General features: G+C 39.2%; 2 protein-coding genes across 2 annotated transcripts; one reads left to right on the forward strand and one right to left on the reverse strand.

The window, feature by feature from the left end:
• Nucleotides 1–804: 804 nt before the first annotated feature.
• Nucleotides 805–12,274, reverse strand: nek8 (NIMA-related kinase 8). The gene is made up of 15 exons (XM_062419100.1): nt 12,194–12,274; nt 11,298–11,503; nt 9,942–10,174; nt 9,685–9,816; nt 8,993–9,201; nt 8,806–8,885; nt 8,519–8,703; nt 7,697–7,844; nt 7,102–7,178; nt 6,584–6,701; nt 6,288–6,438; nt 5,513–5,676; nt 5,104–5,256; nt 3,795–3,953; nt 805–2,072 (listed from the first exon to the last, which is right to left on the reverse strand). The coding sequence occupies exons 1-15, from the start codon at nt 12,238–12,240 to the stop codon at nt 2,044–2,046; spliced, it is 2,091 nt and encodes a 696-aa protein (XP_062275084.1). The 5' UTR covers nt 12,241–12,274; the 3' UTR covers nt 805–2,043.
• Nucleotides 12,275–19,946: 7,672 nt separating this feature from the next.
• Nucleotides 19,947–27,293, forward strand: tlcd1 (TLC domain containing 1). Its single transcript, XM_062419288.1, has 4 exons — nt 19,947–20,535; nt 21,625–21,707; nt 23,478–23,560; nt 25,244–27,293. Exons 1-4 carry the CDS (start codon nt 20,330–20,332, stop codon nt 25,646–25,648), a joined length of 777 nt encoding a protein of 258 aa, XP_062275272.1. The 5' UTR covers nt 19,947–20,329; the 3' UTR covers nt 25,649–27,293.
• The last annotated feature ends 117 nt before the right edge of the window (nt 27,294–27,410 follow it).

Raw genomic sequence — 27,410 nt, forward strand, 5'->3', positions numbered from 1 at the left:
AAAACAACGACAGCTAAGTGGACATCCTTTTTTTTTTGTGGACAGTAGTTATAATGGGCACACCCACCCATATTCAGATCAGTTTTCACCTGATGTATTGCCACTGGATTACATCATCATTACATCATCACACAAGAAAACAATGGTAACTGATCTAAATCCACAGAATATGTATCAACACATCTAAAATGATGGATCATTACTGTAAAGTGTGTGTGTGTGTGTATATATATTCGGACTGTACATAGAGAGAGAGAGAGAGAGAATAAGTGAGCACTTATTTGCATCTTTATTAATGCATTAATTATCAAAACTGCATATTAATCTATAATAACTGGGTAAGTAATAGTAGTTATAGTGATCACACTAACTGCTAAATACTCAAATGAAATAACAAAGGAAACAACACAGTGAATCAGCTGATTAATGTGAGAAACAAGTGTAATTTTTACGTTTTAGCTCCTAGTTTTATGATGCTGATCTGTAAGTATTGTATTTTAAAGTCAACCTTCCCATTGCCATTAAATCATGATCAGTCATTATTTCCATGTATCCACTAGCAGCCACCAGAGTGATTACCTTCTCTGATAAATTCACCATAAATATTCATTTCAGTAGCACATAGGATTCATATGAAGGCAGAGAAAAGCGGGTTATGAAGAGATAAAAGCAGATTCTCGCTCTCTGAAGAACTGCGCCTCTCTAATTTCACGTCTATCCACAATGCAACCATCTTCTCAAATAATGTAAGACTAAAAGAGTTATCATGTTAAAATGTTTTATTTCAGATGACCAGCAATCAAACTGCATCAAGTGTTTTTTTATGACAAACACAGTGAGTGAATTTCCATTCTTGGCACATAGGTCACCCTATAAATACAGTTTTCACAACATATATACACCATCTTAAAATATAATGCACATTTCAATGAGTTACAATACTGAATCTTCCAAAAATACACAGGATGTGTCTGATCTCACTCCCTACTTAAAATATAGTGCACTATATATACTGTCCACCATTTTCACTTAGTGTCCAACTGTGAAATGTATGCACAATTTAGTGTCCTCAAAGGTTCATATAATGTAACACAAAAAGTAGTGAGCGTGGCACACACACTACTTTCTACAACAAGCCCACAATACAACCACATTTAATAGCTGCAAAGATAACAGCTGCGCTGTGATGAAGCAAAATGATGATCCATTAAATGTCTGAAATCTTGATTTACTAAACACTACAGAGTAAACTACTGAGTGTTTATTATAATAGTGACTGAGAGAATGAGTGAATGAGGGAGTGATTTCGGACACAGTCACAGTCTCTTTAACACTATAAAGTCTCGTTGTTTAAGTGTTGGTTTAAGTCTAGCACTAAACAACATGTCGTTATCTGATTTGAACACTGCTGCTGATTCACAAATGTAGCGGAGGGCTAATCCAATAAAGCACAATGTGACCGCCGACGATGTGATTGAGATTAATCTGTTTGGTTCATTTGACTGATGAGTTACTTAACACTGACATGACATTCATTATTTTGGTTTCTATGCCTTGTATCATCTCATTCAGCACTGGCTTAAGAGAGCTCAAACCAGTTTGACTTTTACTGGCCTTTCATGGTTTATCATGCACACCCTGCATGTGAGAGAGGACAATAGCTCACCACATGAAAGCTGCCTAATGACTTCCTGCAATCCAGCTTCAGCAAGTGTTACAACACTCCCTCAACTACCCTCACGGTGAGATACACCTGCTGAACCAGTCAGGTTTTGGCTTTTTTTTGTGTTTTGCTCCATCATATAAAAAATGAAACAAACACAGTTTCATTCCCAAGGGAGAAAAAAAACAACTAAATAGATGAGAGGATGATCAAGTGAAATTCTGTGGTCGCAGCTGCAGTATGAAAGAGAATCTTTCTACTGCAGCACAGATGGGCCCTTGGGAGGAGTTATTCAGAGGAAGCTGTCCTTCACCTCAAGCCACCGCCAGGCTTCATGATGATGATCGCTGAGTGGGTACAGGTCACTGTTTAGGAAAACATCATCTCGGGGAGGGTTCGTCAAGCAAAGCTGAAACAAACGCAAAGGACAAAAGAAAAACATCAGTGCAACACCTATTCTGCTGTACAAATTATGGTCTACTGATGAGTCAATTTGCCAATAATGAGGCCGATAATGGCTAAAGGTTAATTAAATACCGATACAAGCTTTTCATGTTCCACTACCAATATGACCAGTTAAATGACAGCGAAGTTACATCTGCAACACCTGTAAATGTTTGTATGATTTTTAGTAGTTTTAGTTCATTTCTTGTTCATTATGTATCTTTGAATAGGTGTGGTGAACAGTTTTCATATTTTTGATATATTTTTGAAGAGTCATCTTAGATACTTTTGCTCATTGGAACCTGGTTGGTAGAGTTGTGCCGTCAGGGATATTCAGCTCACCTGCGGTCAACTGGCGGTCGGCCACTTTTTCTCTCTCACATGGCTTCCACACTGTGGAAGCCATGTGAGAAATAAAAAGCGCAGCTGTAAAAATAAACCTATTTTAGTTACTACTCGTGTGGTCTTTGCCTTGAACCAGGGTGTTACTGCATTCTTATTCTTATGTAGCATGAAAGTAGTCAGATTTAGTGATTTTCAATTTGTGCAAGAAAACATACCGGCACTTTGACACCTGAATGTCTGCTGCTGGAAAAATACCTCTCATCAATACATAACTATAATTTTAAAAAATGACTGATGGCTACAGACAACGTACAATGGCAGAAGCTCCAAAGGAAACAGAACAGTTTTTGGTTTCTTTATCTTCAGTGTTATTTTTTTTCTTTTTCAGACAACACGCCCTTTACTCTTCGTCCATTCTCATACAATATCCACTGAATTCTATAATAAAATCCCGGTGTTTGTCTTAAGGTTATATATAAACACAACGTCCTCTTGTCCTCTCACAGAGGCCTGTATCATCTCCATGAGTGCACACACAGTGGCAGTCCATCTTGGTCTCCATGTCCTTGTCACATGGTGCGGGTCAAAGGAACATTTAAACAGCATTCCTGCAGGCCGTAGCAAGGATTACCAACATCTCTGTTACTTATTAAATTGTGATGCAGTTTAATCTTCTTTAAATCTGCATCTATTTTCAATTTGTATGCAGTGGGAAGATTTAATCCCACCTTCACTGTTTTTCAGTATCCATCAGAATCTCTGGCTCTTACACTGCCACTGTTGGGAGAAGGAGGAACAAATCGCAGCCTGTGTCTTCTATTCCTCATAGAAAGACGTCTGTGGCAACGTCATTCAGTTCTCTCTAAAATTAAAAGCCACATTGCAGGGTTGGACTAAATTATCACTTGGATTGTATCGTGTCAAAGAGGAATTACTGTTACTATGTGACAGGCAATAAAGTTTCTTGAATCTTGACAGATGGAGAGATTTTTGCCACATTTTCAGAGGATGGCTGAAAGAAACCATTCTGTTAATATAAACAGACATAAAGAAGTTATGTAGCTCTGTGACTGGGAAAAGTATGGCTGGGGGAATATAATGAGGTTAAGACGATGTGAAACAAAGCCATGTCTTTAGTGGGTGAGCTTTCAAAGTTACAAATGAGTCCTTTCAGGTTCACAGTTCTACACAGAAAAACATGCATCTCTGTCGACGTTATCAAGGGAAGCTTGTCTCAAGTTCAGCCCGTCTTTCATCTGAGGATTAGTACCCTCAGTTAGATTTCACCACATCCTAACATCTCACAGTGTTTGTTAACAAAGGGTAATAAGCGAAATATTACGTTTCACTGCCAGCAGAGTGTTGCCATGACAACAAGCCACTGATGTCACCGTGAACGGGTGACTCTCGTCGAGCTGCACCGCCTTTGGTATCCCAGAATCCTCCTCTTTCCTTCCGAGGCGTCCACGGGCCCCCTTTCCCCAGGTGTACACCTCCCCGTCTGCGGAAGGAAGAAGAAGAAGAAGCCGGTCACCATTTCTCCAAATTCACAGCGCACCCCCAGGATGCATTAATCCACACAAATCTTTAACTGACAGCTCTGTCTCTCCTGCGGTGGCCGCATAATGGCTCTATCTGTTGAACAAAGCCTTCCCCTGACAAAGAAAACCTACAGGCATGGCTGGCACTGCTGACTTTCACCCCGGGGGAGCCAATCATTGGAACAATGTAACATTTTTACCATTTTAGCCTCCACTATAAGAACAAAATACACACACACACATCTGTAACCTATCTGTTAACCCACATGTTTAAAGGACCATACCAATGGTTAAGTATGTGCCCATTAGCTAAATAAAAACCCTCTATAGTTTACATTACTGCCAACCATTTTTCAAAGCCGTGTGTCACCACTGCTGGTTTTAAACTCTCAATTCATTTTAGAATAACATGAAAAAAAACTTGAAACTTGTTCAAGTAACAAAATCCATCACAGTGAACATTTAATCTATTTTGTTTTTGAGGTTAACTTATATTACTGTTGTGTGGTCTCAATGGAGACTTGTTTTCTTCCAAATAAGCTAAACAGCAGATATTTCAGAGCTTAGATGATCACTGTTGTGTTTACTTAAGCAACTCCAACTCATACAAATGTCTAAAAACATTTTGGAGCAAGGCATTAACAACAAGGGAGTGTACGGCATCTGTCCTTTTTGAAAATGCTTCTTTTGTGCACAAGTGTTTCCAAGTTAATTTTGGAAAGTTCATTTATTTCAAGCCAGCTGCCAAACAGCAACCTATTTATCCCAAACAACATGGCTTGTGAATAGTATGCTGTTCAATTTCTCACTTTGAGAACAATGTCAGCAAAGGTCTTACGCACGATCAAAGTCTTAGTGACAGGAAAGTAGCATCAAAAACTCCTGACTTGGGAAGGAAACAAACAACAGAATCCTACTGTCACTTGGACTCATTTCATTAACGATGTTTCAGACCGTCATCAGTCATCAATTTTGCTTGATGTCATTACCAAAATGTCATTAATAAAGTGAGTACAACATGCGTGCAAATACATTACAATGATGTGACATAAAACTCACCACTTTTAAACAGAAAAGATAAAAACATCACATTCACACCCTTCCACTCACCGGATCCGATCGCTAGAGTGAAAGCATCTCCACAGGCAGCCATAGTGATATTCTGCAGGCCGGGCACCGGGTAAGGCACACGGCTGCTACGACGGGAACTACAGCCCATCTGTCCATGCTGGTTGCTGCCAAAAGTAAAACACTGACCGCTCTCTGGAGACGGAAAGTGTGGATGACACCGAGCATTATACAAGTGGCTGTTTAACGGTGTTAAGTGTTGCTTTAAAAAAAAAAATTTAACACAATTACTGAGAACATGTTAGATTTTCAAACTACCTGGTGCTGCAAGAATCATTAAAGCTTTACTTTAACCAACGCTAAATGGCCTAAATGGCATTCACACGGAGATGCGTCACTACAAACAACTCCATATCACAACCTAGATGTCATAATAATGAGAATATTTCACCTGTAACAGCAACAGAATGGGCTGTTCCTATGTCAATATAAACAATCTTCTCACTGTTCAGTGGGGTTGATTGGACAGGAGTGTAAGAATTGACTTCTTCCACCTGATTTGAAGGATTTGGTTCCTCTCCAGCTGTTATTTTATCCAACCCAAGCTTGTTAAACCTGACCACAACAAAACAACAAAAGTATTTATAACAGAGACAAGTGTGTATTGAAAGACAATAACTGTATTTATTCAGTTACTTAAATCACTCCCTAAATATACATAAATGTATGTTTATCACAAGGCAGTTTTCATATTTTTATGCATTTTTCCTTGTCTGTAAGACAGCTGCTGAGTCGCAGGTATCTGAACAATGCTGCCTCCACTCAGACCCAAAATGAAACCGGCTGTGTTGACTCCTGCGACTCCTACTCATACACAGCTCTACATCCTGTTAAAAACCTCTCTGATAGAGGGATTAACAGTGAAGGAAAAGAAAGTGCTGTATCACTGGTTGCGCACCAACAAACTATCTCTCTGCACCATTTAATTTATCACCACCCCATGCACATGAACAGGTTTAGAACATTAGCCTATGGGAAGTGTAATTTTGTGTTAAAAATAAAGATCGCTTTTACAAAATATATTCTTTATGACAAACGTACAGTGGTGATGTCTTCTCATTAACTGTGAAATGAGGCATGTTTCACTGCGATTCATTAGCTCCCGTCAGTCAGTTTACCAAGACTAATGGTCATGTTTTTAGGCGGCAAAAATCTACAATAATTACCTGTTGCTTCCACATGCCACAATGCTGTGCTGGGTGCTGACAATCATGGAGCAGTCAACTCCACACATCACCCTCTGGGCCTCAAACTCCACAGGTAAACACACCTGCTGTGGACAGTTGTGGGTGTCTTGGGTGCCTAACCCGAGGCGACCTTACAAGAAGGAACATAAACCCAACAATCAGTCTGTGTGCTGAAATGCTGCTGTCATAAATCAGTGACATGCTTTACAAACAAACACCAGAGGGGGAATACTAAGGTAGACTGACTCTGATAACAACCAGTTAATTTACTATACCATTGTCTCCTCTTCCCCAGGAAAATACTTCTCTTTCATTGGTTACAGCGAGAACATGGGAAGCACCACACGACACCTGAACCAGCTCATAGCCGAGGAGCGCCTCTACTATCTTGGGCTAAGCACAAAAACAGAGAAAGACAGTACATTATAATTGTAATAACAAAATTAAATATTTCAATAAAAATACTATTGGGTGATTAGTGATTTTCACAATTTTCAGAAATTTTTGCCATAATGTAAATATTCTACTCACATATTTTGACAGGAAATGTACAAAATAGGACATCAAATAATTAGGAGCTGTGAGAATAGAACAGCTTTGTAGCCACATTCATTATAAGTACACTATTTAAAAGTCTCAAAAAACTTTGGAAGACACAAAGAATTGTAAGCAGTGATTTAAAAGTGTAGATCTGTTTACATAGTAGAGAAATACTACAAAACTGTGGCAACTGTGTGTATGTGTGATATCAGTGCAACATTCAAATATTTTCCTTTGAAGGGTGAACGCGTACCTGTGTTACATCATTAAAGTTCCCATGTCCTAGACAACCGTTGCTCCCACTTCCGAAAGTCATGATAATGCCCCTGTCTGCAAATTGAAAATAAAAAGAAGGGATTAGAGCTACTATTTGTTGATGGGCGTAGGTGTATCCTTGTGCGGATCAACAGAGTGCTTCTAATACCTATCTACAGTAGGAAATGCTAATCTGTGTCACTACAGTGAAAAGTGATGAAAGAGAGGTACGTGTTAGGAGGAAGGGTCTTTAATCCTGTGTTATCTACTTTGCAATGCCGGACGGTCTGACGACAACCTCCTGACGTGCACTGACTGACGGAGTATCACAATTTAAGTTGTAGGTAAGAACAGAAGACTTTATTTTACAAGTGAAACCACGCTATCTGATCAAGTACAATAAAAAAGCTGACTACATCCACACTTAAGCACGTTCAAATTCTGTGTCAGTGTTTCATATCTATGTGTTGCAGTGTGTGAGTGCAGAAAGCAGAGAATAAACATTGATTTCTCATAGCAGAGTTCCCTGTGAGGCTGACGATACATGGATACAATCTCTCTGATGACAATCCAAAGGGGGACGGCCCACCAACCTGTCATGCAGGTGGTAAAAAGATCGCCACAGGACACAGATTTGATGGTGACTCCAGACTGACCCTCTAGGAAGCGTGAAATGAACTGAGGTTGCATCTGCTCCGCCACACCAGGCAGACTGGCCTCACCAGACCCCACTGATGGAGCCTATGATGATAAATGGTTATTATTAGTCTTTTTTGAGAGCATAGAAGAAGTATTTATTGCGGCAGAGTGAGAATATTACTCTTTTCTGGTAAACACAAGTAACTAGAAAAATTCACCCCTGGATACACCATTAGATACCATCAAACTGTGATGTTTGGTGCCTTCCAGCTGTTATTTTATTATTAAGTGTTTTTAATGTGCCCATTTTCAGCATCTCGCCTCATTTAATTCTGCCTCAGTTGGTGATTTTCTACATTTCCTACTATTTCCTAGAATTCAGACAGATAGGCAACATAGCTGGTGGTTGTATTGCACTTTGGACTGCTAAAGCTACTGCTGGCATAGAATTTGCAGTCTCTTGCCCTTTTGCGCTGGAGTTTCCTCTGGGATGTTTGTCAGTAAAACATAATGAGTCAACAAATAGGTTCTGTGTTGAACTGACACCAAAACCGTTTACCAATTACCACTGATATTTTTAAAAGCTGAAATAAGATGTACTGAATCATAGCTGTGTCAGAAATATATCAGTGTAACAACCACTAAACTCCATTTGGCTCAATATTTGTGAGAATAAGAACAAATCCAGTGTTTAAAAAGTTTGAGGTTGCATTTTTCCTTTATGATGTTGTACTTCAGGCAATGATAAAAACAGTGAAAAGAATAAAAACACAGACCTCCCAGGTGATCAGTCGACCTGACTTGGTCACCCCCATCTTCTGAGTGCGGCCCAGAGACACCTGAAGCACCTCAGTGTTGAGCATAGGCAGGCGGAGAGGAGCTGAGATGCCACTGCCCCACGTGTACACAGAGGACAGAGGGAGGGAGTGCAACTTCCCTGTTGCTAAACCAACTGATCCATCTGTTTCAGCCCAAAAGACAACAATCAAATTTGGAATTAAAGTTGTACAAGTAATCTCTTCAAGTTTATTCTGTTGTCAAATAATGTTAAGATGTGCCTGACCTCTGGACCTGTTCGTAGGTACTCTCCCTCCTTGTCTGCCTTGTGGGCCAGTCTGCACAGTAGAGAGTGGTTTCTCAATCCTGGAAAAAAACAGAAAAAAATGATTTCTTAATTTACACAAAATACAGGAACTTTTATTCACAATTCAGTGTCTATTAAAACTTAAAATCATGCATTAAGGCTTCACCTGCGCATCTTGACATTGCCTATGTCTGTGTAGAGATTAAGCAGGGGCCTGATGCATATGGGAAGAGCCATTATTTCATTGAGTTGAGGACGTTTGGATGGATCCAGATTGAGCATGTTGAGGATGAGCTGTCGGAGTTCTGGGCTGTACCGGTCTGAAATCGGAGCGAAGGTACCGCTCATGATCTTCAGAACGAGGGCGGGTAGATTCTGAAAGCCAAAATATAAAAGTAAAATTATAAGACACATAAGAGCTAGATAGAAAAATCCCCAATCCCTACCAAAAGGAAACATAAATAAGACATTATTACATCGCTGTGGATTTGGCAATGGAGACAGATACTACTGTGAAAAAGGATTTGAGTGAATTATTGATCTGTGTTAAAAAATCAAAAACTGCAGCAATCTGCCTCAGACTGAAACATGAGACCACCTGGGGTCCATATATTAAATATTATTTTAAGAGGAGTGTAGTGTAGTAAGAGTTATTGTAAGAATGTATCTCCCTTGATGTTCATAGTGTAGCTCTGACGGTTGTTAGGATGAATCTGTTGCCTTTGTATCCTTCACTCAGAAATCTTTCATGTAACATACATTGAATACAAGAAATAATACTTCAAAAGCAAACAGAAAAGTAATATTATTTTAGTCACCACAAGACAGGGATTATTGTAAAGAAAATATGTTTAGTACAGCGGCCTCGAAGGCTCTCTTGAGGCTGGCTAGTTCATAGAGCACACAGCCCAGAGCCCAGATGTCACTCTTCTGGTTATACGGCTTTCCCTCACACAGCTCTGGGGAGATATAGCAGGGCGTTCCAACCACCTATTGAGGAAAAAAGAGGCTTTCATTTGTGATAAAACATGTTAGAATTCAACAAATCAGAATATGCATGTTGCTAAAGTAATCACAGTATATTTTTAAATCACATCAAAGGAATCAGAGCTCACCGTGTAAGCTTTGCTTTTGCTGACAAGGATTTTAGAGATGCCGAAGTCCCCGATTTTGACGATCATCTGATGCTTGTCAAGGAGAATATTCTGTGTCTTCAAGTCTCTGTGCAGGATGAGTTTGTTGTGCACATGGTACAAAGCGAGCAGGATCTGTACAAAGAAGTGAAGGATGGTGTCCTCATCCAGCAGGGAGTTACAGCGTTTCTGTATGTAGTCAGCCAATGTTCCACCTGCATACAGAAACCATTCATTAAATACAGTCAAAATAAAGACGTTCTCACTTCAGTTAAACAATAAAACATTTATTTAGAATAACTTCATTTACAAGTTACCTGGTTGAGTGATGAGTCATAACCAGTAAGTATTGGATTCAACAGGCTTTAAGTACAAAGCAGGTGCTCTGGTTGCGTAAGTAAATAATGTCAACATACTATAATTTACTTGTCCGTTACTTTCCACCACAATGAAGCACTGTGCCTAAAATTTTCCCAAGCAACAAACTAATCCCTACTTCAAAGTCAGAACTGAAACTTAATCTAAACCTAACACCCTTGTTCCTTTCCCAGTGACTTGCCTGAATATCAGGAAACAGGACATTGCCATGAAATCATTTTTAGCAAAGCTAGTCTGTAACATGAATTTACCTTTTTTTCTTACATCTAGCTATTTTCCTGCTAAACTTAGTTTAGTTTAGGTTAGTTAAAAGAAAGAGGATATTAAATCACACATCACCAAAAAATCACTACAACAATGTCGGGATACAAAATGGCATGATGATAAGTAATTAATGATAGAATGAGAAGAGAAAGAGTTTATTTTAAAAAAGCACAAAATAATGTTCAGTTTAGGATATATTTGTATATTCATTTTCAAACAAATATCAATTTATCATTCTTAGTCAAGTTCCACCTGCAAATAAACAACCCAACAGACCACAATGGTGAAAAAATCTTATTTAAAAGATTGTCTGGAGCTCCAGGATCCCTGACTGCGATGGGTTGATGTTTAAACTGAGCGCAGTGTTCAGCTGAAAGAGGCTCATCTGATGATATCAGGCTCTGAGTCTTGCTACAGAGTTTCAAATCCTTTAAATCATAGTGACTCATTTTGGGTGCTCTCGTTTGGCCTTCCCAGGCTTACCAGGCTAGGCAGTTTTTTGAAAGAGCCCCCCTTTTCCAACAGTTCCTATGGATGACTTCTCAGATGGTTCTGTGTAACAAACCACGACTCGGCAGGTTATTCCCATGCCTGATATGGGAAAGAAAAAAAGTAAGGAGGCCTAAAGCACTAAACCATGGGAAAATATAACTTTAACACAATGAACAAAAGGGGGCTCATGTAATAAGATATTACCTGGTGCATATTCCATAGCTATCATGAGGGCCTTGTCTTCCAGGAAGTTCTCATAGTACTCTATGATATTTGGGTGGTTGAGCAGTTTCAGCACTTGACACTCGTTCTGAGCTGCCAGGCGTTCGTCTCGTGACATCTGCTCCACCGGTATCTCCTTCAGGATGACAAAAGCCCCGTCACTGCGCCTGCGGCACAGGTGAACAATCCTGACAGAGGGAAGAAAATGAAGAAAAAATAGATATAAAAGCGCTTATTGGGGGAAAAAAATGTTACATTAATGTTGCTGTAAGCTATAAGAACTTCTGTATTGTATTTTCATTTTGTAAATCAATATAATTATTGCATGCACTGCTGGTTTTGTAGAGCAGTAAAAATAATAGGCGAAATACAGTGAAGGAGTTGGTGTTTGCTTTTGTTCATTAAGTGTAAGGAAGGTAAGTGCATGATACAAATTCAAAGCATTCACTACAGATGGAGCAAAGATCAAAGTCAAAAGCCATATTGAAATCACATATTTGTCCTTAAAATGTGAGACGTGGGCACTATTTAGTGAAAGTGATGACTAATAAGTAACTTAGCTACACTAAAGCAGCCACAATGTCTACTTAAAACTTAGAAGGGAACTTTTAGGAAAACCCCAATGCCACTCATATTTCTAGCGTCACGTGTTTGTTTGTTTAAAGTTAATCACTCTCAATGTCCTCGTCTTATTTTTCTAGAAAAGCCCAACATCTGCACATCTTGACTCTCTGAAGCATCCCGTTAGGATTTTCTTTGGAGGGGGAAAAAAAGGCCTGGCTCTCTTACTTAATGTCTGTCAGCGTGGTATTTATGAGTACATAGCGGCATCAAAGGTTTCTGTAACACAAAACAGCTAGGAAGTATTAAAGTTTTACCCAAATGCTCCTCTTCCAACAACTTTGATCTTTTCATACTTCTCCATCGCTGTTGCTGCTGCACCCAAACGCTTCCGACGTCTCCAGGCAACCCCACCCCGGTACTACAGGAAGCGACGAGGGGAAAAAGAGAAGAAAAAAACCCAAAAGAAAAGACAACAAACCGTTTTTTCCTGTCAAAATGGGGGGGGGGGATTCACAGAAGTAAAGTAATGACTATTTTTAGTGACTCTCACAGCTTTAATAAATGTTTTCAGTCATACAGGAAGAGATTTAGAGGCAGAGAATAAGGGAAAACACACTACTTTTTTGTGTGTGTGTTTCTTTCTGTTTCTGTGCTTTGCCAACTTTAAACTATGGTGTAGCTAAATATCATGCTGAAGTAGAAGGGACTTACTATTGCTGTAATAATATACTGATAATGTAAGCTTGATTACAAATGAAAGTGCTTAAATGTATTTAAAGAAAACAATTACAACTTGTAGTTTTGCTGGTAACCTAAACGTCACTTGCTAGAAATGTGAAATCACTGGTTGGACGTGACATTTAACCACAAACACTGACAGAAAAAAAAACCCTGATTGCTCTTATTAGAGAGATAGCTTTGTTAAGTGTTAACTATGGCTCCACATAGCTAACATTTTCACATCTAGCTTACTCCAAAATATTAACTTTAGATATTTTCCAAGCTAAACAAAAAGTTCAATTACAGTAACTGGAGCAAATATTTTATATTGAGGTGTCCCAGTAAGCCACTACAGTGTGACAGAGACAGTGAATCAGTTTTTATCAGCCAAGTATAACAGAAACTTTAATTTGTGTTATTATTTACACCTGTGCTTTTCCTACTGTGACATGCCAAAATTACTTTTATGAAATAGACCAATACTTTATTTATCTACACTGTTATCTAGCATTCATGCCATAAAACTAATTACCTGATTGAAGTGAGAAGTGAAATGGAGACAGTGATGTAGCTAGTGAAACAGTGAGACAGATATGATTAGTGCAGCGTCTTGAGCTTGGACTCCAGATACTGTAGTCTCACATCCAGACGCCTGGTGATTATAAAGCGCCTTCCCCTTGTCTGAGATAAGCAGGAAGAGGGCTGCATGAGCACTGTTTCCCCTCTCCACCAAGATGGGGATAATAAATGCTTTGTGCTGTGACAAAGCCTGCTCTGTGTTGTACTGAAGTACATACCTCCACTATTATCATCAATCTGAAATAATGATATATCACCACAAACTGTGATCTGCATGTAATTGAACCTTTTCTCTACAATTTGCAGTTTTTTTTAATGAATCTAGGTGGAGGAAAGAAAGGTGAGTAGGTGGTTCAACAAACAATAGTTTGCTCTTTCTCAGGGATATATTATCTCAACAAAGAAGCATCTAAAGGAAGCTTTTGACCATATATGCCACTCCTCAGACCAGCTTAGTGACATATTTGGCCTGGTGCTGCTGTCCTCTTTCAGCAGTGGATCTTTCTCCAGACGTGACAGTCACTATCCAGGAATGCACTGTGTAGGATAGTGAAACTGATGCTAAACCCTAGGTATGAACCCACGCCTGAGGAGCATTAATCTTAAAAGATTTCTGAAGACACAGCTCATCTTGACAGGAAATCATGGCTTAGGCAGTTTCACCACAGAGATGCTTTCACCTCTTTTTCAAGTCTTTGTCAGATTGATTGACTATGCTGACATCCACAGGTATCCGTCAGTGCAGCTGCCAGTTATTTATGAAGGTTACATGGGTTTTTTTCTTGGTTTCTGATTCACCTTGAACATACTATTTCAGCAGGGGGGGAAATGTCATGTCATACGTAAATGAATATAATTAATTAAACACTATAAATCCACTCTCCCCCCCCCCCCCCCCCCCCCCCCCCAGAACCTGCAACAGCATTTCATCACAAAACTGACTCTTCCTGACCAAGACAGACCTATTTTTGTTTGGCTATTTACAATGCACTTGCTGAAAATCAATTAACCCCTAGATTTTCTCTCGTCTGGCTGCTCGCAGAGACTCCACAGTAGCCGTTTCTCAACAGCCCTCAGGGGAAAGAAAAATCACCCCGAGATCAATATTGTTCAGTGCTGAGCCAGGCACAAAGATTCTCGTCTCAAACACATCACGATATTGGGAAGCCTTTTTGTGAGTTCAACAAGAGTAGCTGATTGTACTCTTGCAATGACGAGAGTCGCAGCAGCTTCTACTGTTTGAAAACTTTTGTATTTCCCTTTTGCATCTGCTGTCAGAAACCTCCAGATGTTTCTGTGGAAACCTGATGCTGCAAGGAATGAGAGGTTTCTGGGATTAAAGCAGTGAGGGAAAAAAATCTAATTCTCTCACACTACAACAAAATAACCATGCCAAGGCAACCAGGGAACACAAACTATGGTATTATGTTACATTTCTCTGTCTAACCGCAGGGTGTTTGATTACAGAGAGCTCAGCACTCAGTGGATATAAGTAGATTAATTATGTGGTTCATCTTTCATGGTTCAAGTTTCAGACTTTCGCAAATTATAAAAGGGCAATACACCTATTGACTAGTCCTAGAACAATGTGCTGAATCATTAGAGTTACAACACGTGTCAGTGATAACACACATTCACTTCTTTATTTTTATTTTTTCTATGTCTGACACATAAACACACGAGTAACTCACTTCACTCAGAACAATTACTGGGGAGTGGCATACTTCAATGCTTCAAGCACTGCAGCCGTATTCATCACAGGGAAATTTCTAGCACATCTCAGCAATCACAACAGTAAAGAAGAGAGCCTTCCTGGAGGTTTTTGGAGAGAGGTGCCACCAAGTGGTTTGATGAAGAATTGTGTGCCACTGAGCTGAAAAAACAAAAATAGCTGTTGTTCTTCATATGAGATTTTGCTGCCATCCAGTGGGATGTTTTTATACTGTACCCTGTTTCATGGTAGATGTTTACTGCTGGGGCCCATCATATCTACACTACACCAAAGCTTCTGACAGCACTATGCCATTTTGACCCAAAAAGATGTATTCAAACTGTGATTCATATTTCCAAACATATATTGCCATAATCTGTGCCAAAAATAAGAATGTAAACAAGAAATGCATTTAATTGGGCACAGCAAGTTAAAACAGAAACATCAAACATCAAAAAGATGAATTTCATTAATCTGATTTGACACAATGTGGTGATACAGCTTTATGTAACTCCAGAACATATTGCCTATTGTGACTTTTTGAATTATGAATTGAAACAGTTTTTTGTTTGCATTTTTTATAGTTTGCAAATGGAAATAATAAAGGAAATGTGGAATATGTGAGAATAACATCTTTGCAGACGTTTTATTTCAAAGAAAAGCATTTCAACAAATATGCATAAATTATGAAGAGGCACAGAGAAAAACCCCCCACAAAGAATGAACTTGAAAACAATCAGCAGGAAAAGAAAAGCAAACTTTTCTTGTGTGTATGGGATCACATTTCACACAGACAGCTGTGGTGCAGGTGGTAATGTTCATAACTGTGCAGGGTCTTAGCTGTTGCTGGTGAGATTTACTCCCAGTTCACTTCCTTTTCCCCTTTCCCCAGCGGACTGCCAAGAGGCCAGCTGTGGGGAATGGGAGCTACGCTGTGTTTATGGAAAGAGTTATGGCCATGGGAGGAGGGCGATTCTGGCTGCCTGCTTAACATATTGTTACTCTCCAAACATAACAAAGATGTGTATAGTTAGGTTATCAATCACATCTACAGTAAAATCCTTTGCCAGTATTGAAGCCAATCTCTTTGAACTTCTTACCATTAGACCTGAATAAAGGTTATTGTCAAATTTAAGGTCAGCCAATTCATCAATTCATTTACCACTTTCCCAAGAAACAAGTGCTGCCCAATATTGAAAATCAGATTAAATAATCTCATCCTCATAACCACACAAAAAACCATTATAATCACTGACTGCCTAATGAAAAACACCAGCACTATTACTTGTTCTGTAATACTGTAATCACATTTAAGTAACACTACTAGCTGCAGCTCTTGAATGAGCTCTAGTATTGTCATGGATGGAAAGTGGAGCACATGGACCCAATTGCAAGAGACCACAAACAGGGGCTGCAGAAACATGTCTTTATTATGATGTAACTAAACAAAACTGATGAGAATAGACAAAACCACACAATAACTGATGAAGACTGACAAGGCTTAACAAGCACTAGAGAAGACTCAACAGAACAGATATAAATCAAACAGAGGATGCAACAGAGACTGAACAGAAAACCAAGACTTAAATACACAAGGGATGATTGCAAACAGGACACAGGTGAGTAGAACAATACAGGGGTCAAGCACATGAGGAAATCAACTAAGGCGGGAAAACACAGGAAGTAAAAATAACAGAAACACAAGGAGAACACTTTTCAAAATAAAACAGGAACTAAAACACAAACAGAAAGCTCAGGCAGGATGTGATAAGTATGTCATCAAACCTGTATCACAGGATGTCTTCTTGTTCAGGCCAGTAGAAACTTTTGTTCTGACACAGTGCGTACACTTTACTTGGACACATGTTTTATTTCTATTTACTTTATCTATTTAATTAAAACCTAAAACAACAGCCATATAACCGTAATACTTTAATTTCTGTTATAGCCAGTGGTGCAAAAAGTGGGTATGCACTATATGCGGCGCATAGGGGCGCCACAATTGAGGGGGCGCCAAAGCGATGGGGGGGAAATTATTTCGAGTCGGCATTTTCTGTATTTAACAGCGTTTGTGCATGTGTAGTAAATGATATGATCAATAACAGAGGCACGTCACTGATTAGGCGCGCCTCCCTCCCCCGCCCCTCCGCTAATCGCCTCCCCTCCATTCACCTCTTCCGCCCCCCCTCTCCACACTATAGGCGCTCCGGTGCGCGCCCCGTCGAGCACGCGCATGGAGAGGCAGAAAATAAAGCTCATGGGGGCACAAAACAGAAAACGGAAGAGGGAGAAAGAGAACGATTTCGCAGGGATGAAAAAAAGCTTTTCAAAGTGGTTGAAAGACAGTAGTTAAGTTATGTCAGTGTATCAAGAGGAGGCTTGTAAATATTCAGGTTAGCTAAAGCTACTAGTAAAATCACAGGTTACTGTTGTCTTGCAACTGTGTACTGATCAGTATTTACAATATAACAGATCATGACAAGGAAAATAAAGGAACTTGTTTGTGGTTACTTTGTTGTTCAGACAGTTATCTTTTTTTTAACTACATGGTGAATCATAAACGAATAGATTATAGAACTTGGGAGTGATACACTTGTGTTTAATGTCTTCACTCGGATATAACACTACAGTGCTGTTGCGATGTATCTGCATACCCCTCAGAAAGTAGGTAGTTGCGCCCCTGGTTATAGCCATCACTGTGTTAATTAGTTATCTTTATTATTATCAATCTTTCCTTGAAAACCTTGACTGCTGTTCTCTGTGGGTATGGATATGGACTCTGAGGAGGAATGAAAAAGCCTTTTAAAGGATCAGTGTGTAGGATTTAGTGGCATCGACTGGTTGGGTTGCAGATTGCAACCAACTGAATACCTCTCCTCCCCCTCCCCTTCCAAATGAGTAGGAGAATCTAAGTGGTAGTGTAATTGGTGAAAAACACGAAAGTCCCTCTCTAGAGTCAGTGTTTGGTTTGTCCATTCTGTGCTACTGTAGAAACATAGCGGTGCAACATGATGGGCCCCACTGGAAGAGGACCCACTCCCTATATAAAGGGATCATTTCAAGGAAAGAAAACACAACAATTCATATTTTCAGGTGATAATACACTAATTAAAATGTACTTATGAATATTATATTCCATTTCTGCCAATAGATCCCCCTAAATCTTACACAATGGTCCTTTTAGGTCTCTTTTGCTCCTTCCACTTTTTGCGTAGCTGGCATCTTGCTCGTTCACTTACATCATCTATCTTCTTCTTAGTCCCTCGCTCTACTATCTCTCTTCTAGATCTCTGTCGCTCAATCTGTAAATATTTCTGCTCCCTTTCAGGGTCAGTATCACAACATGTACAACATCGCCTCTGTCTCTCAGCTGGACTTAGTGAAGCTATATTTCAACATTGTGCTATTAACACAAAGAAAGCCTCTGACTAATTTGATGCAGGGAGGGGAGGGTGGAACTGATGGACATGTGAATGCGTAGTCAGCTAATACGAGAAACAGTACCACCCATCACACTGTTTCAACCCTGTCACTGGGTGGATATGTTATGCTTGACAGAAAAGGTTTTGAAAGAAAAATGTGTCAAAAAATGTTCTTAAAAAAATATCAAAACTTACCATCATTTGAATTTGTCTTCTTCAAACTCTTTAATTATGTGACTTCCTCTTAGTGATGATACTTAAGGGAACAGTAGCCAGTATTTTGGTGCAGAAAGACATCGGTGTAACAAGGTGTAACATGAACTTGCGGACACATAAATCGTCCTATTTAAATTAAAATATATTTATTAAATTCATTTGAAACTTTTCCCATGAAGAAAGAAGCATTTATGCTCTTAAAAACAAAAAAATCCCAGGATAATTTTACCTCTCATGATTGTGAGAAATGGTAAGAACAGACATGACTAAATGAATATAGTTTAACAGAAAACAGTTAAAATCCTAAAAATTGTAAAATTACTATTTCATTTAATTTTACTTCATGCTAATACACGTGTGTACACTTGAATTAGTTTCTTCAGCCACTGAAAACAATATTGGCCATGTAATTACAACTTTTATGTCCATCACATGACGCTATTGGACCCCAAAAGCCTTTCACCCACAGAAAGAGATTCATACCCATAAGTCAAACTTTTTCTTGCTTCATGTGCTTTCATAGGAATGAACGACCGCCTCAGATGCTCTACCCTTTTCTCTTTATGCATTCCCTTTAAAGGGCCAGTGTGTAGGATTTAGTGGCATCTAGCAGTGAGATTGCGGATTATAATGATACCTCTTTGTAAATTATAATTACCATGGCTAGAGTAGTACCAAAAAGGGGGGAAGAAATGCACTTTTTTTCTCTCTCCCATTGTGGAGGCCCGCTCTTTGCTCAAGGGCCCCTGAGCACACCCAGATTGCCCATATGGTATCCGGCCATGATAATTACTGAATGTCTTGGACCACTGTTGATCTAAGACATCCTTAATTTTGTACAGCTATTCCTAATCTTGTTCAGTATATTTTCCTTGTATTGACAAAAAAAAGTGAGTTTGCAGCCTGTAGGACAACCTACGGTGGCCGCTAAAAAAAGGCGAAAGGCCCTCCGTAAAGCCAGTCTTTGGTTTGTCTGTTCTGGGTTACATGGCTGTCTCTATGGAGGAGTACCAGCTCCCTGTGTTGATATAAAGGACTCATTTTAAGGTAAAGAAAACAACAGGTGATTAAACACTGATGAAAGAAACTTAAGAGTATTATATCCCATTTCTGTTTAGTCTTTGTTACTAGATGTTACTAAACTCTACACATTGGACAAGTAACAGTGTTCATATAATGCTGCAGCTTACTTATAAAGTTTTAACTTTAACTTTACTGCGACATGTTTAACCCTACATCTGGTTTCGGCAGCTCTGTGCTCTGTGGTTTTGTTTTTCTTGCGTAACATGAGCTCGGTCTGTGCCCCTCCTTGTCGGTGTGGTTATAACAGCGAGCAGCAGCAGCAGCAGCGGCACCACCCTCTCCACCACTCCACCCTCCTCCTCCTGTCTGCACTCTGCACACTCTGGCGGGCTGAAAGCGGCAGCTCATAACGATACAAGGCGCAGCGAGGAGTCAACTACCGACACACGGGAATGAGTTATCCCGGGAAACCCCCACAAGCCTCAGCTTCTTTAGGCTGAACATGTGAGAGGGACAAAACAAAGACTGCAGAATCAATCGGACGTAGACGACAAATTAGACAAACAAAAAAACAACAACAAGAGGATCAACTTCTGGATCTGCAGTGTCTCCCCCTCTCTACCTCTCTCCAGAGAAGACTCCTATCACGTACCGTGCATATCCGTCCATCACCGGGTGTAGGAGACGCTGACAAAGGGGACGTGTAGAGACACAGCTAAGTTCCCATAGAGGGAGAGAGAAAGAGAGAGAGAGAGAGCAGGGGTGAAGGGGAGGAGAGGATGGAGGCCCTATTTCCTGTGCTGAAGAGTCACCCGGCCCAGTCAGTGCTGGTGTGCTCTGTACTTTTCAGGGTGGTCCACAGGTTGCTGCAGAGGCTGCCAGTGCCCAAAGTGGTGAGGCAGGATGAGTATCGCGCCTGGAAGTGGAGGAACCTCTCTGTGTCCATGGTGCACTCACTGCTGACTGGGACATGGGCCTTGACCTGGTAAGTCTTTATCCATCCATCAATCCATCCACACTGGGACACCATTGTCTATTCACAGTGCACAGTGTGTGTGTGTGTGTGTGTGTGTGTGTGTGTGTGTGTGTGTGTGTGTGTGTGTGTGTGTGTGTGTGTGTGTGTGTGTGTGTGTGTGTGTGTGTGGAGCAGTGACAGCCTGTGGCAGCCAGGCCAAGCAAGAGGAAGAGAAGGGCATGTTCAAATAGGGATAGGGACGGGGGAGACAATGGCATTTGGAAGTAGGGAGAGAAATGCCACTGTACAGTATGAGCAGCTCCTCTCTTTTTTCACTACTAGCTCGTACTGTTGAGGTTTTTGTGCAACTGTTTTCAATCGAACATTCAGCCAGTTTTCTATGTTGCTCAAGCAAGGAGTCTCTATCTATATCAACTGGAAAAACCTGCTGGCGTTTCTTGTTAAACAACTATGTTTTGGGGCGGGGACCAGGGCTTGTGACTCATCTTTTTTGTAACAGTAAGAATGGGAGGCAAATTTTTTTTTTTTTATGTCTGTGCTTTCACTTAACTACAGCTGCATTTAATTTGTGAAAGTATGAGCTACGGGGAAGTACGTTTTAAGATTGAAAAGAAGCTTGTTTTTCTTCAAAATGTACAAAGGGAAGACTGGAAATAGTGCCAAGAAAACATGTGAAAAGGTTCACTGCTTTAAATGTCATCAGCAGATTATATATTAACTATACTTCTTTGCCTTGGTGTATTTATTAAAGGAGGAGACGCAAAGGGAGACATTTCTTTTTGAGGTGTGTCCCATTTGTCAAACAGCAATAAGAAGTGACAAATAAAAATGTAACATTAGTGAGTCTATTTTAGAATAAAATAGTAGTAAAATTGCAGAAATAGTTATTTATTTTAAAGATACATATATATGGAAACTAGATAGTGAAGAGTTTTGGATATTAATGGCACTATCTATTAGTCAGGGGGGTTAAAAAATCTATCACACCTGATATTAATATACCTGCTTAGTCAGGCTTTTCTCTCCAGGAGTGAGCCCTTGTATATCTGAGTGAGGCGAATACAGACCCATCTATCCATAACATGTATCCCTCTCCAGTGTGGTGGTTTGGCCGGAGACGCTGAGAAACATCCACTCTTACCACACCCCGCTATCCTACCTGCTCGTCTGCGTTTCAACAGGTCAGTGAAAAAATGGACACACAAAGATATCAGTAAATAAACAGAAGTTAGGCTTTGGTATTTAAATGAAGATTTATTTGTAATGTTTCAGTTTTGCTGCAGTACACACACGTTATCAGCATTATTGTTGTTGGATTTTACACATGTTGATCAACCCGCAGTTGGCAGAGAAACAGCCTTGGTTGTAGTTTTTAAAGCACAAGAATTTACTTGTCCTGGGGCATAATTACAACCGCCACCTTTTCCAGTTGCTGCTTTTCAGAGAAACAACAAAAAGATCCGCCCCTCTTACCTGTAGCTCAAAAACAGGCAAGAGGGCGGCGCCTCTGAATCACTATGGACACCAAAACTAATCCCCTGAGTAATAAGGGGTCTGCTCTGGGCTGGATTATGTGATCGGGTTTTAAGTGCATCTTTGTGTAACCATGACGACGCAAATCTGTGGAGATCCACCCTAACAACCACAAGCAGCTATCAGTTTAACCGAGGCGATCAGATACTGGGGTTATGTTCTTTAACATGTGACTGGTTGTGTGTCTCACTATCTGCAGCATGCCAGTCATTCCCAGGCACAAAGGGACTCTTAGTCACTTGAATTCCTCCAGCCAAATGAGGCCAACGCAGTTTGATAACCATGGATATGTTGTGATTTTTTTTTAGATGGCATCTTCTAAAAATAAAAGACTTTACCTCTGTTGTTGGATTATTTCCATAAACAAGGACTCTTGATTAACCTCTGATTAGTGACACAAGGGAAATCTGCACACTGTAAGATGTGTATCTTCAGCTACATGCTTTAAATCGTAGTTTATTTAAACAAGTAGCATTAACAAACCAAACAATGGCACTTAGTTTGAATAGTAAACTGGTGAATTCCTGGTGTGCACATGAGTTTATGAATTTCATGTCAGCCTTGAGTGGTGTCTTGAAACTGCAATTTCAATAATAATAATGATAATGATAATGATAATGCATTTTATTGAAAGGCAAAACACTCAAGGACACATTACAAGACACACATCAACACACAAATGAAAAACAACAGTTCATCAAACATAATAAATCAGCAAACATTAATGTGGAAGTTAGCATCATTTTACAGCAATAAATAGATACAAAATAAATATATATAAATATTATATATGAATGTGACTACATAGTCAGTGTGAGACAGAGTATGCCACTCGGAATAAGTGCAGAGAGCTAGATGGCAGAAGAGGAATACGTTTATCTTTATTATATCCATCAGTACGCTGCAGTGTGGTGAACAAATAAAACAACATATTTACTCTGGTTGGAAACCACAGATATGTCAGGTTTGTCAAGTAACACCTGTAACGACTCTACGACTGCTCTGCAACAACAGACACTTTATAATGTGTGCTTTTTGGTTTCATGTGATGTTTGAATGTAAACAGCAGTGTAGAGTGCAGCTTTATTGTGAAATTATGGATTTAGAAGTAAAATTAACTATCAAGTGTAAAGGAAGATGAAAATATGAAAGCGTCATGAAGAAAAAAGCTACTTTTATGTTTTCAAAGTATAAACATAAACATATTAGAATCTAAAATACACATACAAGTTTTGAGTATGTATAGATGTCCTTATCAACCACTGTATCAAATTCTCTACAATTTAGACTTTAATCATAGTTTGGTTTCAACTCTGGAGTATTAAAATATTTATTTTGACCATATTTTCCTTTGAGCTGATTAACTCTACAGATTCATGCCAATAACACAGATCATGCTCTTCTTTCTTTCCTCTCAGGATACTTTGTGCAAGATGCAGGTGATATTATCCTGACGGGACATGCAAGAGGATCGTGGGAATTCTTACTCCATCATGCACTGGTAAGCTTGTAAGCCTGTGGCAACTTTTTCTTTTCAACTCTGGCAAAGGTTGCGTGTCTGGTTCAGAAAATATATTGCTTCCAGTTTGTTTTGCTCAGAAACTTAACTGCACAGGTAGCCTGTTTTATATGTGTATGAAAGTCAGAGGGAGAAGAAGAGAAAGTGGTGTGTTATGTTGAGAATTTGTTTAGATTTCACAAAATATGAGATTAAATAAAAACTTCATCATGAAATGTTGCAAATGTGGTTGTGTGATCAGATGTATTGCCCATCTTTTGTTATACATGAAGACTTATAGACTTGTTGTTTATGCTGAATAACATTAAACAATTCATCAAGTATCCACTGAACAAACCAAATCCAGAGAGAGGGGAGTAATTACAGTGAAATAACACAGACTGTTTGCACAGCTCTGAGCTGAGCTGAATGCAGTCGTGCCACCGAGCGGAAATCATTGCAATCATGAGATCAACTGGCAGACTTGCATCATCTTATTTGTATCATTGAATCATGTAGAGTATCTTTTTATTCAGTGTTTCCTGTGACTTCCAGTTTAATTTCCCCATCAAGTAATTTTAAGGTTAAAAACATCAATCATGTGTAAAACTAAGTGAAACATTTAAAGACTTCATGTTTTATGTATTATATTCTAGATGTTCATTTTAAACACATTTTCACAAACTTTTACCTGAAACATTTGATATCTGGAAACTTCGGCACCTCAACTAGACTTCAAAATGAAGTTCTGTGCGCTTAAACCGTGTTGAGCTGAACAACACACGTTTGTAGCAACTGCAGTGAGTGTAGGAGTGTAATTGAGTTTGACTATCGTAAAAATATCTACGTAATAAAAAGCATACCTTAGATACCTCATTCTAATCTTGACTATTTTACATGCTCAACAGATTTTTTTTTTGCTCTTAGAAAGCACTTTTCCTACCTAGAAGGCAGCCATTGGCTATTCTATATTTACACAAAGGGCAATAGTCAGACTTGCAGAGACATGAAACTTCCACCATCATAATGAAAATCATAAACTACTTATTGTTTGTCAGAGTTGCATTGTTGTTGCATACTAATGAAGATCAGGCCAAACTTCACATTTTTGCCCCTCTATAGGGATTTAACACAAGCAAATCTCTCTTTATTGTTCATTTATTGTTGTTTTGTTTTCTGGTGTGTAATGAGCCTTACACTTTCAGACCCACCAACATGACTGTCAACTTCAAATTGTACTAAAGTGTATTTTCTTATTTCTAATGATATGTAGCCATGAAGATACTTTTGGTTTTATTTTATTATAAATAACCAGAAATCTACCGCTACCCCAACTACGGAAGTTAGTTTGAAAATGAAAAATTTCACAACAAAAGTCCATAAATCGTCTATAGCGAACTATTATTTTAAATATCTTTTCTTAATTATGTGCGCACCAAAAATAAAATTCCTTTTACTCCTCATCAGAGAAGGACATTACAAAATCTGGATTAATTAAATCAAAACTATCTGCATGATTAGACACATCTAACACTGGAAAAAGTTATTTAATGAGTGTGTTTTTGTAACTTTGGTGAACCAACAGTTGACAAATTTACACAGAAAAGCAAACAAATGCAAATAAGTGCAAACACTAAGATCTTTTAGCTGTGTAAACACCTCTGTCTCTTTCTGTCTCGCCTTCAGGTGATCTGGAGTTTCATGTACGCTCTCTACACTCAGCTGTATGTAGCCGGCGCTGTAATCGCTCTCTTTGTAGAGGTCAACAGCGTCACCCTGCACCTGAGGCTGATGCTGAAGCTGTCGGGAGATCAGTTCTCCCCCATGTACCACATCAACAAACTCGCCAACCTCTTCACCTACATCACTTTCCGTCTGTGCACCCAGTTCTACCTCACCTGGTACATGGTCAACAATTACTCCTGGATGGACCACGGCGGATACTTTCTCACCACCATGATCATGATGAATATTATGATCCTGATTTATTTCTACCGCTTGCTCCGCGCAGACTTCTTCCCTCACAGTAAGAGCTATGTGGGACAGAACGGGACCCATAATAACAACTCTAAGAAGTTTCTTAGTGAGTGACTGGAGGCGGTTTACAGGACTGCAAGAGAGCATTACACAATTTGGTTTTCTATTAAGGGTGGGAGCACATTTTGTCTTTCTCAATCCATAACTGACAGCATTCCTCATGATGACAGGCTCCCTTGTTGTATCGCGTCTTACTGCCAAAGAAAAAATAAACCCAAACACCTTTCTGTGGAACGGGCTGCTGCCGTGTTAATGTGATGTGTTCCAGAGCTGTTGGAAAGTCCGAAATTTGGCTTTTCACAGGGAAAAAATACAATGCATTAGCGCTTTAAATCAAGCGAAAATTTCTAGGTTTGCATGATTTCTCAACCCCTTAACATCGTGTTCCTATTTTTAGCATATTAAAGATTCATTTTCAGCGCCAAGAGTAGTTTGACATTTTGGGAAATAGGCTTATTCATTTTCTTGCAGAGAGTTAGATGAGAGAAGATCAATACCACTCATTGTTGTGAGAGTGACATCAATCTTCTCATTAAACTCTTGGCAAGAAAGTGAATTTAAGTAACTTTACTTCTCCATAACCAGACTTTAATCCATCAAACAACCTGCATGAAACACACTCATTTGAAATGTGAAAAAGCATTTTTGCCATCACTAACATTGTTTGCTGACAACCTAGCTACTGTATATGCTATCAAGATATGTTGTATCTTTAACGTGTTTATTATGAGGAGAAATGACAAGTAATCCAGTTTTTTTCTCCCTGAGTGTTGGATTAACCAGCCATCGGACTTAGTTTTAACAGCAACAGACTCACATTTTAATAATTTATTTGTACATACAGTACGTTCTCTCCTTGCATCTCTATGATGTCATTTGTGGCTGAAGAGATACTGGGCTGTATCTAAACTGGTAGTCAAGAACCATTCAACTGGAAACACACAACAATGCAGGACAATTGGACTCTTATTACATTCTTGGATCTGGAGCTGGATCTTCTTGCCATATAACAGTCAGATTGAGCTCTTTAGGAAGTGGGAACCCCGAGAAACCCTTCATAATGAGCGGCCACAGCACAATCACTACAATATCGTCAGTAAATGTGGAGTAAAAAAAGAGTAGAAGATAAAGTGTGAACCTTATTTGATGTTTGCCAAGTAACAGTGCTTTTACAGAATAGAGAATCCCCCCCCCCTTATTTCAAAAGCTATCGAGTGACAACCTTTAGGTGAAGATGTGTTTCTCCTTTTTGTCTAAAATTGATATATATAGTTTGGTAAATAATTACCTCGAATGTGCATTCCTCTTTGAAATATTTCAAACAGTAATACAAGTGGACCAAATAGTGGACTTTAAATGACAATTTCCTGATCATATGACCATAAGTCAGAAGTGCTGACAGTGTCATTTAAAAACTTAATGATCAGTAAACTTCATTTTCTATTTCAGCCAAGAACACCCAAACAGACATGTTGTGTCCGAGCTGTGCTGCAGTGCCTTTACCACACAGTGCCTTGTAAAATGTTTTCAAATGATTTATAAATAAGAAAGTAAAGATATAGCACAGAAAATGTATGCTTTTGTAAAAGCTGTTGTTGCCAAGCAGAGAGATTTTTGAGACAAACATGTAGATTCATTTGACCACAATATTGTGTAACGTATCTTGTATTGAATTGTGATAAGTTTTTTAGGAGCTCTGTATTTTTGCTGAGTGATACAATGAATAAAAAAAAAAGTGTTTCAAATTACAGTGTTTCTGATTGTTTTTGTAACATATCATCTGCTGTTTGTTTCATGTAGTCTAAAGACAAAGTGA

This window comes from Scomber scombrus, chromosome 5 (genome assembly GCF_963691925.1).
Source record: "Scomber scombrus chromosome 5, fScoSco1.1, whole genome shotgun sequence".
Lineage (NCBI taxonomy): Eukaryota > Metazoa > Chordata > Actinopteri > Scombriformes > Scombridae > Scomber > Scomber scombrus.